Source organism: Etheostoma spectabile, chromosome 11 (assembly GCF_008692095.1).
Source record: "Etheostoma spectabile isolate EspeVRDwgs_2016 chromosome 11, UIUC_Espe_1.0, whole genome shotgun sequence".
NCBI classification, from domain to species: domain Eukaryota; kingdom Metazoa; phylum Chordata; class Actinopteri; order Perciformes; family Percidae; genus Etheostoma; species Etheostoma spectabile.
In genome coordinates, this window is record NC_045743.1 from 9,231,752 (window position 1) to 9,254,322 (window position 22,571).

At 42.9% G+C, this 22,571-nt stretch overlaps 1 protein-coding gene across 1 annotated transcript in view; it reads left to right on the forward strand.

Moving 5' to 3' along the window:
- Nucleotides 1-22,571, forward strand: part of lrp2a (low density lipoprotein receptor-related protein 2a) — a 46,900-nt gene that overhangs the window by 18,915 nt on the left and 5,414 nt on the right. The window contains 38 exon segments of the mRNA XM_032530334.1: nucleotides 343-560; nucleotides 563-589; nucleotides 1,163-1,374; nucleotides 1,457-1,641; nucleotides 1,771-1,999; nucleotides 2,152-2,329; nucleotides 2,530-2,658; nucleotides 3,555-3,721; nucleotides 3,909-4,052; nucleotides 4,391-4,500; nucleotides 5,050-5,227; nucleotides 5,370-5,583; nucleotides 5,670-5,909; nucleotides 6,312-6,500; nucleotides 7,358-8,290; nucleotides 8,418-8,583; nucleotides 8,657-8,815; nucleotides 8,913-9,202; nucleotides 9,303-9,503; nucleotides 9,976-10,218; nucleotides 10,310-10,435; nucleotides 10,815-10,934; nucleotides 11,488-11,619; nucleotides 12,217-12,418; nucleotides 12,518-12,813; nucleotides 13,346-14,012; nucleotides 14,778-14,948; nucleotides 15,036-15,259; nucleotides 15,429-15,606; nucleotides 16,391-16,587; nucleotides 16,703-16,948; nucleotides 17,194-17,334; nucleotides 20,941-21,078; nucleotides 21,205-21,327; nucleotides 21,432-21,560; nucleotides 21,875-22,006; nucleotides 22,155-22,286; nucleotides 22,379-22,522. Of these exon segments, the coding sequence (XP_032386225.1) occupies nucleotides 343-560; nucleotides 563-589; nucleotides 1,163-1,374; nucleotides 1,457-1,641; nucleotides 1,771-1,999; nucleotides 2,152-2,329; nucleotides 2,530-2,658; nucleotides 3,555-3,721; nucleotides 3,909-4,052; nucleotides 4,391-4,500; nucleotides 5,050-5,227; nucleotides 5,370-5,583; nucleotides 5,670-5,909; nucleotides 6,312-6,500; nucleotides 7,358-8,290; nucleotides 8,418-8,583; nucleotides 8,657-8,815; nucleotides 8,913-9,202; nucleotides 9,303-9,503; nucleotides 9,976-10,218; nucleotides 10,310-10,435; nucleotides 10,815-10,934; nucleotides 11,488-11,619; nucleotides 12,217-12,418; nucleotides 12,518-12,813; nucleotides 13,346-14,012; nucleotides 14,778-14,948; nucleotides 15,036-15,259; nucleotides 15,429-15,606; nucleotides 16,391-16,587; nucleotides 16,703-16,948; nucleotides 17,194-17,334; nucleotides 20,941-21,078; nucleotides 21,205-21,327; nucleotides 21,432-21,560; nucleotides 21,875-22,006; nucleotides 22,155-22,286; nucleotides 22,379-22,522 (7,910 nt within the window).

Below are 22,571 nucleotides of genomic sequence, written 5' to 3' on the forward strand. Positions count from 1 at the left end.
GTTTTGATTAATTTTCAACAAACAGTATGTTTATTAACTATTTTGATATTCGCAGATTTGTTTCAAAACACAATCCAACACAAAACAATTGTGGTCAATACAGTCAGTGTGTTGAATATAACAATAATTGTCCACAAATATATATACACAATAGTTCTGGCTCAGAGTACCACTTCTAAAGACACTTACTGAAGTAGTTAGTGATTTGTTGTTTATTAATTATCATTGGAACTGTATAGTAAATGCATAAATTGGTAGATTTTGTGTTTGGGTTGTATGATATTCAGTTACTTGATTAAATTTCCGTGTCTGGGTTCTAAATTGTACTTTTTTTCAACTCAGATCAGGAAGCTGTTCGGACAACAATGCTGGCTGCACCCACGGTTGTATCCAAGGGCCGTTTGGGGCCCAGTGCACTTGCCCTGTGGGTTATCAACTGAGCAATGACTCCAAAACCTGTGAGGATGTAGATGAGTGTAATCCCCCTGGATTATGTAGCCAGCACTGCTTTAATGAGAGAGGCTCTTTCCGCTGCCACTGCCAGGATGGTTACACTCTCGAAGTAACCAGCGTACCTGCAAGGCCTCAGGTGAGGAGGGAAATTACTTAAACCATCTGTGCATGGAACATATAACTCCTGCGGTAGTTGTAAATAACAACCTGTAATTTCATAATGCAGTAAAATAGGATCTAGGACAATTATCATCACTACAGTGACATGGTTGTCAAGCTGATGCCTCTGCTGTGCTGGCTGTTGGGCAGTCCACCAGACTAGGAGACTGACACACCGTCTTTCTTCTCCCATGTCTCTCCTTGCTGCTCTGATTTCTTTAGATAAGACAAATAACAAATGTCACTCACTGGCCATCACTGGTGTAATTAGGACATAATCACCAACAAAGGACTGTTTATGGGGAGCGTGCCTGACATGAGCTCCTCTTCCACACAGATAACCTGCTGAAAGACTTTGCAATACAATAGGTCATTATTTGGACAAAAGTGCATTCCCAGAGGATTGCCATTTGAGTAGGGTCTATTTAACAGTCCTGTTGTATAGTTGAGATTGAATAGCTGTTGAAAAGTTGAAAAGCTGATTAGTGCTCTAATTAGCATGAGAATGGACATGAAAAATATGTAACAGAGATTTGATGACTGTTTACAGATTCTCGTCAGGCGTTTCTGCTAGTGGCCAGTCGTAATCAGATAGTACAAGATGACATAACCACTCAGCCCAATGTGATCCGTTCACTGGTTCGAGATGGACGCAACATTGTGGCCCTAGATTTTGACTCGGTCACTGACCGTGTGTACTGGTCCGACACAAGCCAAGACAGAATCTGGAGTGCTAACAAGAACGGCAGTGACAGAACTGTGGTGAGTTGGTTTATTCCTTTTTGTCACCGCACATGGTTTATTTCTTAACACATTTAACTATGAATGAGTCTCTTGTGGACAGATATTTGACAGTGGAGTGACTGTAACAGAGAGCCTTGCAGTGGACTGGGTGGGCAGAAATTTATACTGGACTGACTACGTCTTGGAGACTATTGAAGTGTCAAAACTGGATGGGACCCACCGCACTGTATTAGTCAGTGAAAATGTCACCAACCCCAGAGGCCTAGTGCTGGACCCAAGAGACAAGTCAGTAACAAGTTTGTTTTAAATCTTTGAATGTAATGTAGTTATTAGCTTAATTCAGTTAGGTAGTTATGGTTTCCACTTTTTATTATAAAAGCAGTTGGTGTTTAAAGACAAGCGTTTGTTTTGCAGTGCTCACCTTATGTTCTGGACCGACTGGGGCAGGAACCCCCGCATTGAGAGAGCCAGCATGGATGGGAAATTGAGGACTGTTATCATAAGCAACAAGCTGTACTGGCCCAATGGTCTAACCATAGACTATCCAAACAATTTGTTGTACTTTGCTGATGCCTACTTGGATTTCATTGACTACTGCGATTATAACGGCAACAACAGGAAGCAAGTCCTGGCCAGTGACCTGGTGAGTGTACGAGAAAGAAAGACACATTTTCAAAATCATCTGTAGAGATCTGATTTTTGTTGATTATCTAAAATTGAACAGAGCACATTCAATTTCCTTGTGATGAGCATGTGTAAGACACAATTTTTTCTTTTGCTACTCTCTGTGAAAAGGTACTGCAACATCCCCACGCAATTACCATTTTTGAGGATTTTGTGTATTGGACCGACAGATACATCAACCGTGTGATGCGAGCCCATAAGTGGCATGGGGAGAACCAGACAGTGATGCTTTTCAACCTCCCTCAGCCCATGGGTCTGGTGGCGGTACACCCAGCCAGGCAGCCAACAGGTAGGGCAAAGAAATTCTAAATCAAACAATGTGACTAAATTGGTTTGGTAGTTCTTGTATATTGATAATAAAAATGCCAATATGCAGCAGATCAATTGCTTTTTATAAATACATTTAATAATCCTAGAGATCCAGTGAAGATTACTCTGTTGATTATTTGCGGGTATGCATGTGTGTTTGTGTGGTTTGACAATTACTAGGTGAAAATCACTGCTTGAGGAGTCCCTGCACTCATATCTGCCTGCTTTCTGCTGTGGAACCAAGTTACTACTCGTGTGCCTGTCCCTCAGGCTGGACACTGGCAACAGACCAAATCACCTGCACCAGAGGTATGCATCCTGCCAAATGGAGGAAAACACTCATCACTCAGTTTGATGAAAAAGGAAGTTGGGTCAGATGCAGCTGATAAGTTGATGTACTCATAAGGTATCAATCTTAGCTGTGGTTATTGTTGTAATAGAGCAAACCTGTAATTGTGGAATTGCTGGTTTTGGCATGCTTTATTTGCAGCCATCGCAATGTTGGTAGGAGGAGAAATCTTTGAAAACACTATTCGTATTATAGATCAATCCAGGTCCTTGTCAACAGTCTTCCATTTAGAGTCTCTTGTAAACTGTTGTTCCACTCAGAAATATTAAGAATCATATAAGTGTGTCTTTCAAGGTCTGAAGGAGACAAGGGACCTTTAATTCAAAGTCCAAGGAGTCCTCCTTTAGTCAACAGCTTAACTCATCTCAGGTTTCAGCCCATTCAAGCCAAGCAGAACACAGACTCCCCCTGAGGCCAACGATTATCCAAGAATGAAAATGCCCCACAACCATTCATCGATTCTAATCTCTGATGACAAAGCAAATCATATTGTGGAAACAAATTTTACCACACTTTGTAGATAAAGGCCTGTTTACTCAAAACCTCTATTTTTGCACCAGGTATCATACACTGAAAGGAACTTTTAGATTTGGATTACCATGGGCTAAATCCATATCCAGGAAACATGGTTTCCTACTGTACTGTACTTTGTTTAAGAATTTGTTACATAACGAAGTACTAAGTTATTCATAGCTTTGAGGAAAAGTCTAGTTTTAGGCTAGGAGTATTTTGTTTAGAAATTACAAGTCACTATGACAAAGCTTTTGTTTGTTGTTTTACTGTAGAAGAACAGTTTGTAAAGTTATCCTTAGTCGCTGTTTATTCACTGCTTTTGCATTATCGTTTCTACTTGTAGTTGAAGATCCTTTCCTGGTGGTTGTGAGAGACAGCATCATCTATGGCATTTCCTTAAACCCAGATGACAAGAGTAATGATGCTATGGTCCCTATTGCTGGGCTTCACAATGGCTATGATGTTGACTTTGATGACAGTGAACAGACCATCTACTGGGTGGAGCACCCGGTGAGTTACTGTCCTGTCACAGTTCAGTTCAGGATTGAGTGTCCTTCAAAGACAACTTTGAGATTATAGTTAATTGTAAAAAATACACAATAAAAATTCAGTTAAAACATGCTGGGAAACGCAACACAAGATTCACTCAACTCACTCAGCAGTGGGTGATGTTAATCTGTCTTCCTTTGTGCACCAGGGTGAGATCCACAGGGTGAAGTCAGATGGTACTAACAGGACAGAGTTTGCCCCTGCGGCCATCCTTGGCTCCCCTGTCGGCCTGGCCTTGGACTGGATAACAGAGAACCTGTACTACACTAATCCAGCTACACAGTCTATTGAGGTAAGACAAATAATACTTTCCGGTCCGGTTATTGTTTTTTTTGTTTTTTATCATTACTGACTTAAACTAAGATTGATATTTTTGTGTGATCACATTCTTGATAGAGTCGCACTGTTGCTTGCTCTGGAGGAGACTACTAGAACTGTTGGGTCCTTGTAAATTCTGGAGTGTGGTCTATCTGTATAGTGTCTTGAGATAACTCTTGTTATGAATTGATACTATAAATAAAATTGAATTGAATTGAATTGATAGGAAAACAGAAAATGAGTGTAAGGGCAGTGTTACAACACACTTATGTTGTACAACAGGTTAACCTGTTTGTGCTTGTACTCGGCCAGGTTTTGAAGTTGAGAGGGGAGGTACAGTACAGGAAAACTCTCATCACAAATAACGGCTCTCCAACTGGCGCTGGTAGTCCTGTTGGCATCGCAGTGGACCCAGCACGTGGGTAAGCCCCATTTAACACAGTCCTGGCACGGCCACTCATCCCCACAGCTACTGAGCTCAAACAACCTCCTCATCGCCATCTGTTCTGCCTCCAGAGAGAACTCAAACCAGTGTTACTGAATACCAGACTGCACACTCAAACCACAGAAACGTACAATGGAGTACTTTCAACAAACAATAAAGACATTTCAAAGCCATCCGTTCTCACTCTAATATTAATACATTGCTCTCAACTCTGATTTTCAGTTATATGACCAAAATCAGTATTGAAATCACAAATGACCTGGTCCTCTTTGGGTTGAGAGACATTTCTACCTTAATAAAAAGCGTTTATAATCCAATGAAGGAAATTAGAAAAGCTGATAAGTTCCTAAAAAGTTAGTATTTTGGAGATGAAAGGTTTTCACCTAACAGCAACAATTTGAATCTCGGTGGTTTGACTATAAAGTGTATGCAAGGCTATTAAAAAGCAATAAGCATAGAGATCCATGACTGTATTCTAAATGTTTGTGAACCAAACTCTAACCTCCATTCTTGAATATCCTCTAAGCAAACTGTACTGGACAGACCAGGGAACAGAGAGCGGCATCCCTGCCAAGGTGGCATCTGCAGACATGGATGGCTTAAACCCTGTCACCTTGTTCATCAACAACCTAGATCACGTTGAGTTTCTTACTGTGGACATCCAAGAGAACAAGTTGTACTGGGCTGTTACAAGCACTGGCATGGTGGGTCTTAGCTCTCAGGAGTCACCATTTGTTCACTCCATAAGGTTCTCAAATGTTTACAACTTGCAACATGCTAATCTTGGTAATTGTACAAAATGAACATACTACGTTTGTATGCCTGTCTGGCATGTGATTTTCACAGATTGAGCGTGGGGATCCAGATGGGAGTAACCGCATCACCATAGTCACAGGCCTTTCTCACCCCTGGGGTGTGGCTGTCTATCAAAACTACCTCTACTTCACTGACCGCAACTTTGAGGTTATAGAGCGTGTGGACAAGTCCACGGGGGCCAACAGGGTTGTGCTGCGAGACAATGTCTCTGGACTCAGAGTTCTGAAAGTGCATTATCGAGAAAGTGAGTAACCCAAGGAGACAACATCAGTTTGGCTTGTGTTTGCTTTTGCTTTTGTTCATCATACTGTATTCTCTCCACAAACTAAGCCTCTGCAGGTACCTCGAATGGCTGCACCAACAATATGGGAGTGTGTGAGCAACTTTGCCTGCCTCGGACGCAAGGTCTGTTTACCTGTGCATGCGCCACAGGTTTTAAACTTAATGCTGACAACAGGACCTGCACTCCTTACCAGTCCTATGTTGTCATCTCCACTCTGTCTGCAATCAAAGGCTTCAGTCTGGAAGGGGCAGACCATTCTGAGGCCATGGTGCCTGTGGCTGGGAGAGGTCAGTGATTCTAATAAATAACCTACTACTGTACTGCATGCTGCATAGGATACATTTATTTGAGCTTTAATGTTGAGCAAATACAAGTAGAGTTTAGGTGGAGTAATACATTACATTACATGTCATTTAGCTGACACTTTTATCCAAAGGGACTTACAATTGGTATATATCAGGAGCACAACTAGGGGTTAAGTATCTTGCTCAGGGCCTCATTGGTTGCTGTATCGCAGTGAGAATCGAACATGGGCCTCACACACCAAAGGCATGTGTTATATCCACATTTGCCATTACTTCCCCTCCGCCTACAAAATTGAATAACTGACATAGTAACTGAATATCAAATGTTTATGGTATGGTTCTTGCTTTTGAAGTAACAATAATGACAAGGTTATCCTCCCACAGGCCGTAATGCTTTACACATTGATGTACACATGGCTTCTGGTTTCATCTACTGGTGTGACTTCAGCAGCACTGTGGCCACACAAAACGGGGTCAGACGGATCAAGCCGGATGGCTCTGGATTACATAGTGTAGTAACATCTGGAATAGGACGCAACGGGATACGAGGCATTGCTGTGGACTGGGCTGCAGGTAAGCTATTGTGCCAGCTCACAAATGTGTTTTAAGATCTTTGATATACATCCGTTCAAGAGGATCTCAGTAACTTTCTGTTGGAGGTGTTAGTTCCGAAATTTATGTAGATTATGTTTACCACCATGAAAGCATCCTACCCTTATATTGTAAAATATTTTGTAGACAATTACACTGGCTGTTGTTTTCCTCTCTGTTAAAAATGCTGGTAACTGTATATAGTCTACAGTATGTATAATTTAGACTAGTGAGCCATTTCCATGTGTTTTTTGTTCATTGTTCCACATTTGTACCACATTTTTTGTTTTGTTTTTAATTTTCTAATTCTGTGTTCATATTCAATGCCTTTTACTTTGCTGAATTATATTACATTTGCAACTGCAACATCTAATTTTCCCACAGCGTAGAATAGTTGATATTTTATCTGACTAAATACACTGCTCTTAATCCGTTCATGTAAACCTGAAAACCAAAGGGATTCTATTGTTTGAATTTTCAGGCTGCCCGCTAAGAGTCAAAGTTAAGAAGCTTTATCATAATGACAGACTCACATAACAAGAACATAAGTCACACACAGATGACAAGAAAAGAGGATTTAATTATCTTGTTTTGGAAAAACAGAGACAGCTACAGACACGACAAATTGTTTCCTTGTTACTCCCTTATAATTGCATCATTATAACTGAAGGCATAACGGAAAATCTGTTGAAAATGAATAACACCATCATAATGTCAGCTAGTAAAATTTCTACTTGAATTGTGACCTTTCATACTTAGCAGTTTGTGACTGATGCTCCCAAGTCTTACAAATATATGATGCAAAATTAAACACTGAGCTTACTACGTTCTTTCAACAGGGAACCTGTATTTTACCAACGCCTTCCTAACGGAGACATATGTGGAGGTGCTCCGCCTGAACACCACTTTCCGCAGGGTGCTGCTGAAGACCCAGGTGGACATGCCACGCCACATTGTGGTGGACCCCATAAACAGATTCTTGTTCTGGGCTGATTATGGTCAGAACCCCAAAATTGAGCGAGCACTCTTGGATGGCACCAACCGCACAATTTTAGTGTCATCAGGGATTATTACTCCTCGAGGTCTCGCTCTGGATTGGCAAACTGGCTATGTGTACTGGGTAGACGATTCCCTGGATATGATAGCCCGAGTCAACCCTCAAGGAGGGGAGACAGAGATAGTCAGATATGGCAGCCGCTACCCAACTCCTTATGGAATTGCAGTGTTTGAGAGTAGTATCATTTGGGTGGACAGAAACCTCAAGAAGGTGTTCCAAGCAAGCAAACAGCCTGGCAGCACAGAGCAGCCTGCTGTCATCAGAGACAACATCAACATGCTGAGGGACGTTACCGTCTTTGACCAACACACCCAGCCTGCCACTGTCCAGCAGCTTAACTACAACCCCTGTATAGAAGCTAATGGAGGCTGTGCCCACTTCTGCTTCGCCCTCCCAGGTTCTGGCACAGGTAACCAGAACAAAAAATGCAGCTGCGCTTTTGGGAATCTTGCAGTAGATAACAAGAGCTGTGTGGTGTCAAGGGATGATATTCTTATCTACACGACTGAGAGCACCGTGCGCAGCCTGCGTCTCAACCCCGAGGACCATGCATTGCCCTTCCCTGTGGTCAATGTCCCACGTACCTCAGTGGCACTGGATTTTGACCTCACAGACAGGAGAATCTACTTTACACAGAGCTCAGGCGCAGGAGCAAGCAAGATCAGCTACATCAGCCTGTCCTCTCCCACCTCAGCCCCTGTAGTTATAGCTTCAGGTAGGTTTGGCACATCCCTATTCTGCAACATACACTATTATTTATTCCTCATGGATTTTTATTTATTTATGTAGGAATGGATACCAGTGGTATTGCTGATGTTCCTTTGTTCCCTGTGTTTGGACAGATCTGGGGGCTCCCGACGGCATTGCTTTTGACTGGATAAACAGAAGAGTTTACTATAGTGACTATGTCAACCAGAGCATCAGCTCCATGTCTGTGGATGGCTCTCAAAGGACAATTATTGCCCATGTGTCCAGGCCAAGGGCCATCATGTTAGATCCCTGCAGGGGGTAAGACAGATCACAAGACACTCTCTTTGTTCATTAGATTAAACTGAGATTTAAAACCTTCCATGTTCTACAGTTACATGTATTGGACAGACTGGGGAACCCATGCAAAGATTGAACGTGCTACCTTGGGTGGAAACTTCAGGACAGAGATTGTGAACACTAGTCTTGTGTGGCCCAATGGACTGACCCTGGACTATGAAGAAGAGAGACTCTATTGGGCAGACGCCAGCTTGTAAGATCTGATAACTTCCACTGCTGAAATATATACAAATTTGTTTCTATTACCGTGTCCAACTGATGCTATTATTATTATTTTGCTCTGCCATCAGACAGAAGATTGAGCGATCCTCTCTCACGGGGTTCAATCGAGAAGTCATCGTCAGCACAGCCATCTACCCCTTTGCTATGACCATGTTTGGCCAGTTCATCTATTGGACTGACTGGAACACACGCAGCATCTATCGGGCCAACAAACACGATGGTTCTGACCTGAGGGTCATGATTCAGAACCTGCCATCTCGGCCAATGGATATCCATGCTCTGGCCAGCAGAAAGCAGCAGCAGTGTGATAGTCCGTGTCAGCAGTTTAATGGAGGCTGCAGCCACATCTGCACACCAGGTACAAGCTGTTTCATGCTGTCCCTTTTTTCAGCAATAGTTGTAGTAGTAGTAGTTGAAAACCCCACCTAAATGTATGAACTGCAATTGTATCTTGTTAGGACCCAACGGAGCTGAGTGTCAGTGTCCATCAGAGGGCCGCTGGTACCTGGCTGACAGCAAGCACTGTATCCCTGATAATGGGACTCGCTGCCAGCCCGGCCAGTTTACCTGTATGAATGGCCGCTGTATTCGTGCCCAGTGGAAATGTGACAATGACAACGACTGTGGAGATGGCAGCGATGAGTTGGAGAGAATCTGTGGTAGGGTGTTCATAAAAGGGCTTGAATTAATTTTGTTGCATTGTTTTGTGTTTTTTTTAATTATATAAAATCTCACTGTTGATTATTAGTCGTAGTGGTCCTCATAGAGCCCTTACACCTCCTGCATGAGTAAATCAGAGCTCTCTTCTCTATTAAATGCAATTCTATATCTTTTACTTTCACTAATACTAACATATTATGTGTTTCTGCTTTAACAACATTCTTTCTTAGGGGCAAAACCTGACTTCAACTATGTTGGTGTGTATGGTGTTTGCACTTCATAATTACATTTCCTAGGTCTTAAAACAAATGAACACTAACAAATAAATCAATATGCTTATATCTTTGCATGCAGCCTCACAGCTGTTGTCATCCTTTATTGCCCTGTCAGGTAAAATGAGCTTCCAATGCATGTGTATTCAGGCCTCTCCACTGGCCAGAGCTCTAACATGTTCTTGATTATGATTGGCAGCCTTCCACACCTGTGAGCCCACAGTGTTTACTTGTGGCAATGGGCGATGTGTGCCCTACCACTATCGCTGCGACCACTATGACGACTGTGGAGACAATAGTGACGAGATCAGCTGTCTGTTCAGGCCGTGTGACCCCAACACAGAGTTCAACTGCAACAATGGCCGCTGTATCGCAAAAGACTATGTTTGCAACGGCATCAACAACTGCTATGACAACGGGACAACTGATGAACTTAACTGCCGTGAGTATCCTAAGTTTGCCACAGAAATCCAACGAAGGTAAATTGGTTATTATTTATAATAAATATCAGTTCTAATTTCTGATTATCTTAGCGGAGAGAACCTGCCAGCCAGAGCACACAAAATGTCAGTCTACCAACATCTGCATCCCACGTTCATACCTGTGTGATGGAGACAACGACTGTGGGGATATGAGCGACGAGAGTCCTACACACTGTGGTGAGTCAGTTTTAGGATTAAAACAATTAATTAACAAATTAATATTTTTTTGCTCTTTTAATGGCTTGAATAGGCCTTTTTCACGGTTGTAATTAATAGCATGAATAATGGCTGCATTCTAATTAAGTGTACCTGTTCCAAAGTCATGATGTTGTTAATGCTCCTCACTGGCTCTCAATATAAATGTTTTAAAAATATTTATTTAGTGCACTAGGTGACAAATAGGAACTAATTTTGAAAACAACTCTATAAGTTCAAGGAATCCACCTAAGTTATTAGTAAAAGGATATAAAGTCAGAAACAGACAAGGTGTATGCTAAAATTCCCACCCTGACAAGTCCTCCAATTGATTTCATGCCTTTCTTCGTCTTCTACATAGCAACATCTACATGTTCCCAGAGCGAGTTCCGTTGCTCCAGCGGGCGCTGCATCCCCGCCCACTGGTACTGTGACGGAGGGGCTGACTGCATAGACAGCTCTGATGAACCCCTGTCCTGCAGTGAGTGCCACACAACTCTCTCAACCCCCAAAAACGGGCCTGTTGGCTTTGTGTGTCTGCCCCCGCCCTATTATCAGCTGCTTGGTTATTGTGTGTTTGTGTCTGTCCGCCAATCTTCATCTGTGTGCTGCTGTGAGAGAGTGCTGTGAGTGATGTAGCGCAGAGTGTGAGTCAGGGGTGTATTTCTTTGTTGACAATGTGGTCAGTCAGGCCTCCTATTGTTTGCTGCATTCCTCTGTGGTGATACCCCTCAGTGTCCTCTGACAAACAGCACCTCCCCCTCCCTTTGTCCACCAGGGGTTACAGAGCCTCAATTTGGCTTTTGTTTAGATAGCTCACCATGCATGGGAATGTGGAGTTGCCATGAGTATTTTGAAAGCTTTGCCAGTGTTGTAATGTGCCTTGCTTATTAGTAGAAAAGCAGTGGGGGAAGTACCTGAGATAATCACAAAAAAGGGCAAATAATTTATATTTAATTTAATTTATTTGGCAGGCAATAATAAAACAGTGCTGTGTTATCTACGGTTTAACGTGATGTGATTTATCTCTGCAGTCACACTGGTCAGAACATGCAACCCAGATCAGTTTCGCTGCGATGATGGCAGGTGCATTGCCTCATCCTGGATCTGTGATGGGGACAATGACTGTGGCGATATGAGTGATGAAGACCAGAGGCATGATTGTGGTATGCATCCTTTCATTACCTCTGCTTTCCCTCTTCCCACTTTTTCTTTCTCTTTGTCCTCTTCTTCATCCTTTTCGGCATCTTCCCACTTCATCTCCTCTTGTTCCCCTTCACTCTGCCCCCTCCTGCTTCCCGTACCCTCACATCATTCAGGACGCTGATGGATTAGGATACCGGGGGAGTGTTGTGTGGAAGACACTGGCTGTCAGTGCCAGCCATCTCTTGTAGAAGGTCTCCAGTCCAAGGAGTTGACATTCCTGATTTCTCCTGCCTCACTCGTTACTTTGTGCATGTCTCCTTTCTCTGGCTTCCTGGCTCAGGGTGGATCAAGACTCTTATGTCTCACCAATGTCTGCTCCAACAATAAGATGCCTGAAGCGAAAAACTTCAGCACTGCCTGAGCCTCTGTAGGAGACTCACTTCAAACAATGTGGATCAATCACATTAGATGGATAAAGAATTTGAAGTCATGGCTGCGTGTTTTGAAATACAGTTTGGAATGTTTGGCTTTCCAAAAATGCAGGTTGACGTTGGGTCATCAACATCATTATTCAACTTCTCGTAAATCCCCCTGCCTGATTTATTTTTTTTCCCCAGGCAATCGCACATGTTCGAGTGCGGAGTTCACCTGTGTGAACAACCAACCACCCCAGCGGAAATGTATTCCACGTGACTGGGTGTGTGATGGAGACGCTGACTGTGCAGACGCATTAGATGAACACCAAAACTGCTCACGCAGATCCTGTGGCATCAATGAGTTCACCTGTAGCAATGGCCTTTGCATACGCAGCTCCTATAGGTTAGATAAATTAATTCTTTTAAATATCGCAAATGCTAACTGTAATCAGTCTGTCCAGCAATGCGAGTTCATCTTTTGTGACCTGTCTTCTAAAATTAGGTGTGACCGACGTAATGACTGCGGGGACAGCAGTGACGAGCAGAGCTGCACTTATCAGCCATGTCAGCAACACCAGTTCACCTGCCAGAACGGCCGCTGTGTGTCCCACGACTTTGTCTGCGATGGCGACAATGACTGCGGGGATGAGTCTGATGAGCTGGAGCACATGTGCCACACACCTGCACCTACCTGCCCCCCTGGAGAGTTCAGATGTGACAATGGACACTGTATCTCATTGAACCAGGTGTGCGACAGGAACGATGACTGTTCTGACAACAGCGATGAGAAGGGATGCGGTGAGTGTGAAAAGATTTACAAAATAGTTCAAGCAATTGCGCTGTCAATAATATACTTCTAACCTTTCAGGTTCTTCAGTGTTTGTCTGCGTTTGGGTTTGTGTAGATGGTGCATGCTCCCTCTAGGGGAGATGTCAAAGAAGTGCTTGAGGCGAAATGGGAAAGACAGAATTACAACCACAAATTGTCAACAACCAGATGATAGGACAATTGGGCTTTCTGCAATATTATTAAATGCTGTGGTTACATTATGTAAAGCAAATGACTAAGGAGATTCTATGTTGTCTGTGGATACTGAAAATAGCATCATTAAATTAAAATATTGCGATTTTGATTGTGTCCAAGCATCTCATATTTATAGTTAAGGTAAAAATGATAAGCCACTGTATAGATTAAAAAACATTTTTTCTGACAAGACAAAAACATACAGCTTGTCATCTTTGTGTCTTCTCTTCTTGATTAGATTAGACAGGACAAAAGTCTTTTCTTTGCTGATTACTTTAATGGCTTTGTTAATATGCTTTGACTGCAGGTGTCAATGAATGCACAGACCCATCCATCCATCACTGTGATCACAATTGCACCGACACACCCACCAGCTTCATCTGCACCTGTCGCCCTGGCTACCGCCTCATGTCTGACAGCAAAACATGTGACGACATCGATGAGTGTGCAGAGACACCGAGTGTGTGCAGCCAGGTCTGCGAGAACACCGTTGGCTCCTACGTGTGCAAGTGTGCCCCAGGATTCCTCCGAGAGCCGGACGGCCACAGCTGCCGTCAGAACAGCAACATCTCACCCTACCTCATCTTCAGCAATCGCTATTACCTCAGGAACCTATCAACAGACGGACAGGCCTACTCTCTGATCCTGCAGGGCCTGACCAGTGTGGTGGCCATGGACTTTGATCGTGTAGACAAGCGTCTTTATTGGATTGATGTGAGCCGCAGGGTGATTGAGAGGATGTCCTTCAATGGCAGTAACAGAGAGGTGGTGGTCAATGGAGTTCTACATGGGGAGGGCCTTGCAGTTGACTGGATAGCCAGAAAACTCTACTGGGTGGACAGCTTTTTGGATTGTCTCAAAGTGTCTGAACTGGATGGTCGATTTGTGAAGAAACTGGCTGAACACTGCGTTGATGTCAATAACAGCTACTGCTTTGAAAACCCCAGAGCCATTGTGTTGCATCCCAAATATGGGTAAGTCAGGCACAAGGAAGGCACATGGAGGAATTATGCATCTTACTGTATCTTATGATAGAGCACTATCAATATGTCAGTATGGCCAGTAGCATTGCCTGGGATGCTAATATAGCCCAACATGTTGGTATCAGTGGATATGATAGTGGATAGTCTGAAAGAAAGTGCAGTGAAAGAAATTGCGGAGATGAATGTTTTATAGGAAAAATGATTATGCATATTTGATAATTCTTTGTCACAATTCAAGTTTAATATTGTTACATTTTATTTTATGTGTCTGTAATTTAATTTGTTACTAAGGGGAAATAGGGAAATAATAGACAGATGTTTTGGATTTAGTTAATTAAAGTAAATGAGCTCCTTTTAAACCCCCCCAAAAAATTCTTTATTAATTTATTATTGGTAATTGTTGAATGCCTATAGACCTGTAAGACTGGTCAGGTTACGCTAGCAGTTAATTGAAATGTAAAATAATGATGGGCAACTCAACTGAATGTTACCTATAATTGGTATCAAACGACATCGTAAAAGATTATAGACTCGTGAAATAAAACGTTCCTTTTTTAAAGGGTTTATTAGTCTTTTTTTTTTTCACAAATTTGAGGGATCCTTGTCAGAAAACACTCAAAACAATTATTCAGTATGGCTTTTTCTCATACTGAGTGAAAATGAGTGAAACATTTTTGTTCCGAAGTATAGATTCTCTTTTTTCAGATATATGTAGATATGATGTGATCTAAAGTAACTTTCTTGACTCCCTATTAGATATGTATACTGGACAGACTGGGGAGACAAAGCCTTCATAGGTCGTGTTGGAATGGATGGAACTAACAAAGCTGCTATCATCACCACCAAGATAGAGTGGCCCAACGGGATCACAATCGACTACACTAATGACATGCTCTACTGGTCTGATGCCCATCTCAGTTACATAGAGTAAGTACATTTGTCAGGAATTGATCACACTGTTTTTCCCTACAGTAAAGACAGTAAAAGTTGTAACTCTTTTGTTTCTTTTGTCAGATACTCGGACTTGGATGGTCAGCACAGACACACAGTGTATGATGGAGATTTGCCTCACCCGTTTGCCCTGACTGTGTTCGAGGACTTTGTATACTGGACTGACTGGAACACACGCTCAGTAGAGAAAGGCAACAAATATGACGGCTCTGGTCGTCAGGCCCTGGTTAACACCACTCACAGACCATTTGACATCCATGTGTGTCATCCCTACAGACAGCCTATTGGTGAGTTAAAATCTAAAGATCTTCTGATCAAGACCTTTTAGTTTATCATCTCAACAACTTAAGTCCTCCTTAAGTTGATTTAGGTATAGGTACTAGCAGAACAATACCCGGCCTGTATTTACTCAGCTGTGATGAACTGAGATTGTTTGACCGACTCTTCCTCTGACAGGAAACAATCCTTGTACGGTGAACAATGGAGGCTGCTCACACCTGTGCTTGATCCGTCATGGGGGGCGGGAACACACCTGTGAGTGCCCGGACCATTTCCTGACTGTCCAAATAGGAGGTGTGACCCGATGCCTTCCCATGTGCACTAGCACCCAGTACAGATGTGCTAACAATGAAAGGTTTGTCAAGATTTCTTCTTTTAGAATGCCTTGTGATCTTTTACGTGCAGCCTTTTCATTGTTGAACTGACTGTGACATTAGTGGGACTACTACCATAAACAAATTAAGACACTGTTAGGATGTTTTTATCTCCTGCCAGAGTTTTTGTTCGTATCAAAATTCAAACTTCAGGGGGCAACCTCTAATTCACCCGGTAGAGTGTGCGCCCCATGTAGGCTGACTCATTTGCAGTGGCCCTGGTTCTGATCCAACCAGTGGCTCTTTGCTGCGCTTCATCCCCTCTCTCGTCACTTTCCTGTCTTTTTACTGTCACTATCTAATAAAGTAAAAAGCCCCAAAAAAATCTTTAAAAAAAGGTTATTGCTAGAAATATTTACAAAGACTGTAGTGTTCACTTCCTCCATCCCTAATCTTTTATTTCAAAGCACAGGAATAGGTGGTAAATGTCTGTTTGCTCTCTTTGCAATAGAAAAACAGCGCTTCCTGTTGTTTGTGTCATAATATAGTCCATCAAAATCCTTCTGTTAGGATAAAATGTGCACACAGTGCAGGGGCTACAAATATTATTATTTAGAAATATAACTGTGTGTAAAAAGTAATGTAGTAATGTAAAATTAGTGTTGTAATGTCAAATGCTACACATGCTTTCTTTTATTTTTATGGCAACTTACATTTTTGCAGCCTTTCATAGAGTTGTAAGTAGTTGTTTAATCAATGTGATGAGTTCAGAGTGGTTAAACGGAGTGACGGAAAACATTTTTTGCCCTGCCTCTGCTTCAACAGATGCATTCCTATCTGGTGGAAATGTGACGGTCAGAGGGACTGCAGAGACGGCTCAGACGAGCCTTCCACCTGCCCGGCTCGCCACTGCAGGCTCGGCCAGTTTCAGTGCAATGATGGAAACTGCACCAGTCCGAACTTCCTGTGCAACAGCAACCAGGACTGCCACGATGGCTCAGATGAAGACCCTGTGCTGTGTGGTGGGTTGTGTGCTGTAATAGCTATTATACATTTCTTCAAAATGGAGTGTATTCTTTGTGGCTCACTTTTAGTCTCTGTTATGATATTTCTTATGACTTCATGTGCAAACTACAGCTTCACACCAGTGTGAAACCCACCAGTGGCAGTGTGCGAATAAGCGGTGTATCCCAGAGTCATGGCAGTGCGATGGCGAGGACGACTGTGGCGATCAGTCTGACGAGGACCCTGCCCACTGCTCCGCCAGGACCTGTCGCCCGGGACAGTTCAAGTGCCGAAATGGACGCTGCATCCCCCAGAACTGGAAATGTGATGTTGATGACGATTGCGGTGACAACTCTGATGAACCGTTAGAGGAGTGTAGTAAGTAATACACACTTTTCTTTACACTGCTCCTGGGTCTTTCTTTAATTGTGCAAGAACTCAATCCCAATCTGAGTTCCATCAGAGCAGAAACTTTGATTTGGGTGAAGGCACACATTACATGAAGCTTAAACTAAATTTACATTTTGACTCCTTTTGGCATTAATTATCCATGTATTTTGATGTTTATAAAAGTACACCACTCTTTGTCTTCTTTACTTACAACAGTGGTGTTTTCTCCACAGTGGGACCAGCATATCGATGTGACAACCACACAGAGTTTGTCTGCAAGACCAACTACCGCTGTGTGCCACTGTGGTCTGTTTGCAACGGCCACAACGACTGCAGGGACAACAGTGATGAGCAGGGCTGTGGTGAGTCTGTGACATCCTTGAGACAGGACTGAGATCCAGTTTACATCGTCACAGTGACTTGAGAACTGTTTGTTATTACTGGATATGCTGGGGCGGCCTCTGGTTCACCCAGTAAGAGCGTGCGCCCCACGTAGGCTGAGGCCTTTGCAGCTGCCCGGGTTCAAATCCAACCTGCTGCCCTTTGCTGCGTGTCATCCCCTATCTCTCTCCCACTTTTCCTGTCTATCCACTGTCACTCTGAAATAAAGGGAAAAAGCTCCAAAAAAATCTTTATAAAGAAAAAAAAGAACTGGAGATGTCAAATCTTTCCAGGGAGTCAACGCTGATTTGGGGCAGTAAAGGTTTCAGAAGTCCGGAATTAAAACTTCACAGCAAAACCCAAAGGGTTTTTTGTTTAAGCAGGGGGAGGGGGAATTAGCCCCAAAACCTCAGCCCCCTTTGGGGAAAAAAAAAATTTCACAGTGAGGGAAGGGAGGGGCTGATGGGAGGGTTTTCACCACTCACCCCCCCCACCATTTTTTCCTCTCCCTAAGGCACCCCAATTTAGAAGCTGTCCGGTAAAATATTTTACAATATAATATATATTATTAATTATGTTTTATGTTTTGTGTGTTGTTGCTCGGCCCTTTGGGGTGGGGGCAGGGGTTTCCCCGGTTTTTTGTACTTTGCTAAAGTCCCAAAACACTCGAGCGGCCCTCCCGTCTCTTTTCGGGGCCCCCCGCCCATTGGGGCCATGCCCGGGGCAACGGAAATCCCCGCTAATCTTTCCCGTTAAAATTTGCAATGGGCCGGTTTGGGGGGTAGGAGGGGAGGACTAGCCACACGCGCTATCTTTGACCCCCAGCGCTGGGGTTTTTAGATTGGGTCAGACCAGCTTTTTTCCACCCTCCCCCCCTCGGGGCTTCAATCTCCTGCAGGCTTATCCTCTAAAAACCCATAATAACGGGCGGAGGCACCCACTGCCTTAGGCACGCTGCCCTCCTCCCTCTGAGTTGCCGGTTTTAAAAAAAACAAAATGAGTTCATTTCAAAAAATGACATTTTTTATCAAATAAAGCCTTTTAAAGTCCCCCCTAGTCCGCTCCTTTTGGGGCAATGGAGGTCATCCTCTTTTCTTTAACATGAGTTTTTTTTTCTTCACAGTGGAATTCAAAATTTTTTTATAAAACCCTGCTGGTGCCTTTGTGGAACAAAATAAAGAAGGGGGAACGATTTAATTTGTGAAATTGGGTTTTAAAACACAACTCGTTGCCAGGTTAAAAGGTACAAAATTGGAAAAATTTGTTTAAACATAAGCCTTTTCAAGGGTCCCAACCACAAGTAATGTTTTGAGGGTGTTTATTTTTTATTGTTTTTTATTAAATTTTGGGTTTGTCCCTTTTGGGGCTTTAGTTTTTGGTTTGGGGGGGAACTGGGTTTTACTGCAAGGGGGGTTTTTAAATTTATTCCTTTTTATTTTTTATGATCCTAAATTTTATTTTCTCTTTCCCCGTATTTTTTGTAAAACATCTATTTAACCCGGAAAAAATTTTTTAATTTAATTTTTCATTTAATTTTTTGTCTTTTAGCCCAATAGGGGAAAACCAATTTAAAACCCTGTTTTTTGGTTAACCTACCACCCGGCCTGAAATACACAAAACAAAAACCCAAAAACAAGGTCCTTACAAGCACTTGGAGAGAGCAGGAAATTTGCGGTGGTGGGGACCTGCCGATCGGGGCCCCAGCGGTGGGGGGGGGGGGGGCCCTTTGGGATGCCCAGGGGTGAAAAAGGGTCTTTTCCAATAAGAACCCCCGTTCTTTGGTTTCCTTTCGGGGACTTGAACCCCCAACCCCCTTTCCTTTCCCCAAAACAACCCCCTAAAACTGGCCCGGCCACCCTAAAAATAAAAAAAAGGGGTAATACTTTTCCAAAACCAAAACAACAAAATAAAATCACCCCTAAAAAACAAAAAAAAGGGAAAATGCCGTCTCCTCGTTTTTAACGCCTAACCATCCAAAACCTTTTAACGGGAAAAAAAAATTCCTCAGGGGTTAGCAGGGGTGAGGGAAACAATGTCCCTTTGTTACATAAAGCTTTGGAAAAAGGGTGACTAGTTTTCTCCTCTCCTTTCCCCGATAAAATCCGGTTTATCCAAATGGGGACTTACGCTGTCAACCCCCGCTGTCCCGCTGAGTGGGGTGTAAAGGGGGGACGACTGCGGGGGGGGAAACCCCGAAAACGCAACTGCGGTGATGCGTTTACTTCACTGATAAAATTTTTTTAGTTTTAGCTCGTTTGGGGCTTTTAAATTGGGGAAAAAATGACGAGAGGGGAACGTGAAAAAAACGGCCGGGACATTGGTTTTTGGGGCCATCTAAGTGCCCTTTTTAAAGGTTTTCCCGGGGGGGGAAGTCAATTTTGTAAAAATTTTCCAATAAAAGGGAGTGTTGAGGGGAAATAGCCCTGCAAACATTTTTAAACAGACCGAAGGGGGGATTTGTAGGGCTCGACCCCTTCTGCTGGGTTCGGGGAAAAGGTATTTTTCAGTTTCTAGAAAAAAGGGGGTCCACACGTGTAAAAAAGAGGGGTGAAGAGTCTTCACCCTTTGCCCTGGAAATTTTTAACATGCGGAACATGCCATTAAGAGATAATGTCTTAAAAAGGGAAACAGAGAGGGGTTAAATCATGGGGAAAGCTCCCCTTGTTGCTCTGCTGCTGATGCCAGGGGTTTTTGTCCCACTGACCCCGCAAGAAACGGCTCACTACCTTGTGAGTGGGGTGGAGGAAAAAAATATAGACCCTTTAAAAACTCTTCACCCAATTTGAGAAATTTTTCAAATTGAATGAAAGACCAAAGTTTTGAAATCCATGACTAATTGTCTGTGTAAGGGAAATTAAATTTCCCCAAAAATTAACTTCGCACTTTTTGATTTCCCATTTTCTTTTTTTGGGTTTTCCCCCAGCTCCCCGGGTGCACAGAGGCATTTTCGTTGTGAAAATCTCCGCCACCCCGCCCGTTGGGCCCTGTCCCCGACAACGACTGTGAGGACAACTCGGATGAAAGGGATTGTGGTAAGTGAAGGCTCTTTGTTGGCCGGTGTTTTTGGTAAAGGGGGGGCCTAAACAAAGAACAAAAAAACTTTACTTTTTCTGACAGACAGGCCCCCCAAATCATTTTTAAAAAATTTTTTCCTCGCTAAATGAGAATTCCTTCCTTTCAGTGGGCGAAAATTTTTTTAGAAGTTTAATTTCCTGAAGCACTATCAAAAAAGTTTTCTAGTCAATACTTCAAAATAAATTTCCCATGTGAAAAAGGAAAAGAATGTGGGAATTTTCGGTGACAAAGAAGCTAAATGTCCCCTTTTGATTGTGGTGATATTTTAAAGTGAAATAAAGTGCGGGGTTTTCTGTGTTGCAGAGGGGGATTGTCATCCCGTTTCTTTCATGGGCGTGGACACGTATCGCTGAACGCTTCAAAAGCGAGGGAACCCGCTGTTAGCTATACAATGAGATTTTTTGTCGTAGTGCCGCTTGATTGTTTTTTCACTTTTTGGTAATAATTACTGTCTCCATCAAAAAAAGAGAGTTTTAACAGTAGTGAATGTTGCATGCATGTTCTTTTTTATCACTGACTATCAGCAACCCGCTTTCCCAACGGCACATACTGCGCGCCCTTCCTGTTTGAGTGCAAGAACCACGTATGCGTCCAGTCTCATTGGAAATGTGACGGAGACAATGACTGTGGAGATAATTCAGACGAGGAGCTTCACCTCTGCTGTAAGAAATGACATAAACACTCATAAAACCCCAAGCTTATTAGATTCTTGCCAAGAACCTGGCAAACTTAATATTGGCTCAATATTTGTAAGTGAATGTGTTGAAGGTTTTCTTGTTCATCCACAGTGGAAATCCAGTGTGAGACTCCGTTCCGTTTCCGCTGCGACAACAACCGCTGTATCTACAGCCACGAGCTGTGTAACTCAGTTGATGACTGTGGTGACGGCTCTGATGAGAGACAGGAAAACTGTGAGTAGCTTATACATCTACTCAAACGTATGTCAGGTTCTATTTTACTTTATTGAACATGCATCTACAGCATCTCTTGAGTTGATATGTTTCTCTCCACCTAGGCCAAAGTCCCACTCATGGACCCTGTACAGATGATGAGTACAAATGCAGTAATGGACAGTGCATCCCTCTGCAGTATGCCTGTGATGATTATGATGACTGTGGAGACCAGTCGGATGAGCTTGGCTGCCGTGAGTACATTAACAAAAAGCATGACAGTAATTATGAAGGATTGAAAAATTTTAAATTTCTTATCAAACTTGCAGGTGTATTACAATTCGGATAAATAAATAAAACTAGTTTGTCAACTGAGTTAACACGGTCAGACCACTTGTAGTTAGTTAACTGGACATAAATGCACTATAATGCAATGAACCAGCTTTGATCATTTATTTATCGACTTTAACTGGACTGTACCTAACTTTGGTGCAAGAATAAGGTACTATACAGTTACCTACATGTCTAGTTCGATATTCAGTGTGCTTTCTGTATTTGCTCCTGTCAGACCATGGCAGTGGACACACCTGCAGTAACAACATCTGTGAACACAACTGTACCGACCTGACACAGGGAGGCATTCTCTGTTCGTGCAGGCCCGGCTACAAGCCCAGAACGACAGAAAAACACACTTGTGAAGGTAAACGCCACATCAAAAACATCAAAAATATTAAAAAAAGTCTTCTCACATACTCAATCAATTTCAACACTGACACGGAAGTAGTTTTCTACATTCAACTGATGTTTTTCTCTCTTTTTTTTCTTATTGTCTTCTGCATTGGAAACAGATGTGAATGAGTGTGAGGTGTACGGCACCTGTCCTCAGGAGTGCAAAAACACAAAGGGCAGCTATGAGTGTTTTTGTGCTGAAGGCTTTCTCTCTTTTGGTGAGCCGCATGGGACTGAGTGCGCTGCCCAGGGTAAGACATTCACACGTAGAAGAGGATTCTTTACAAGTGTTCCCTTTCATTAGTGTGTTAAGCCAAATTCTTGCAACTTAACTTTTGTATAGGAAATCCACCAGTGCTGCTTTTGCCAGACAACATTCGCATCCGTCGTTTCAACCTGTCCTCTGAGCAGTATTCAGATTATGTGGACAACGCTGAGCACATCCAAGCCTTAGACTACCTGTGGGATCCAGAGGGACAAGGACTCAGTAAGACTTCTACTGTAAACCTTTTAAGTTTGTTGTTGTTGTTGTTGTT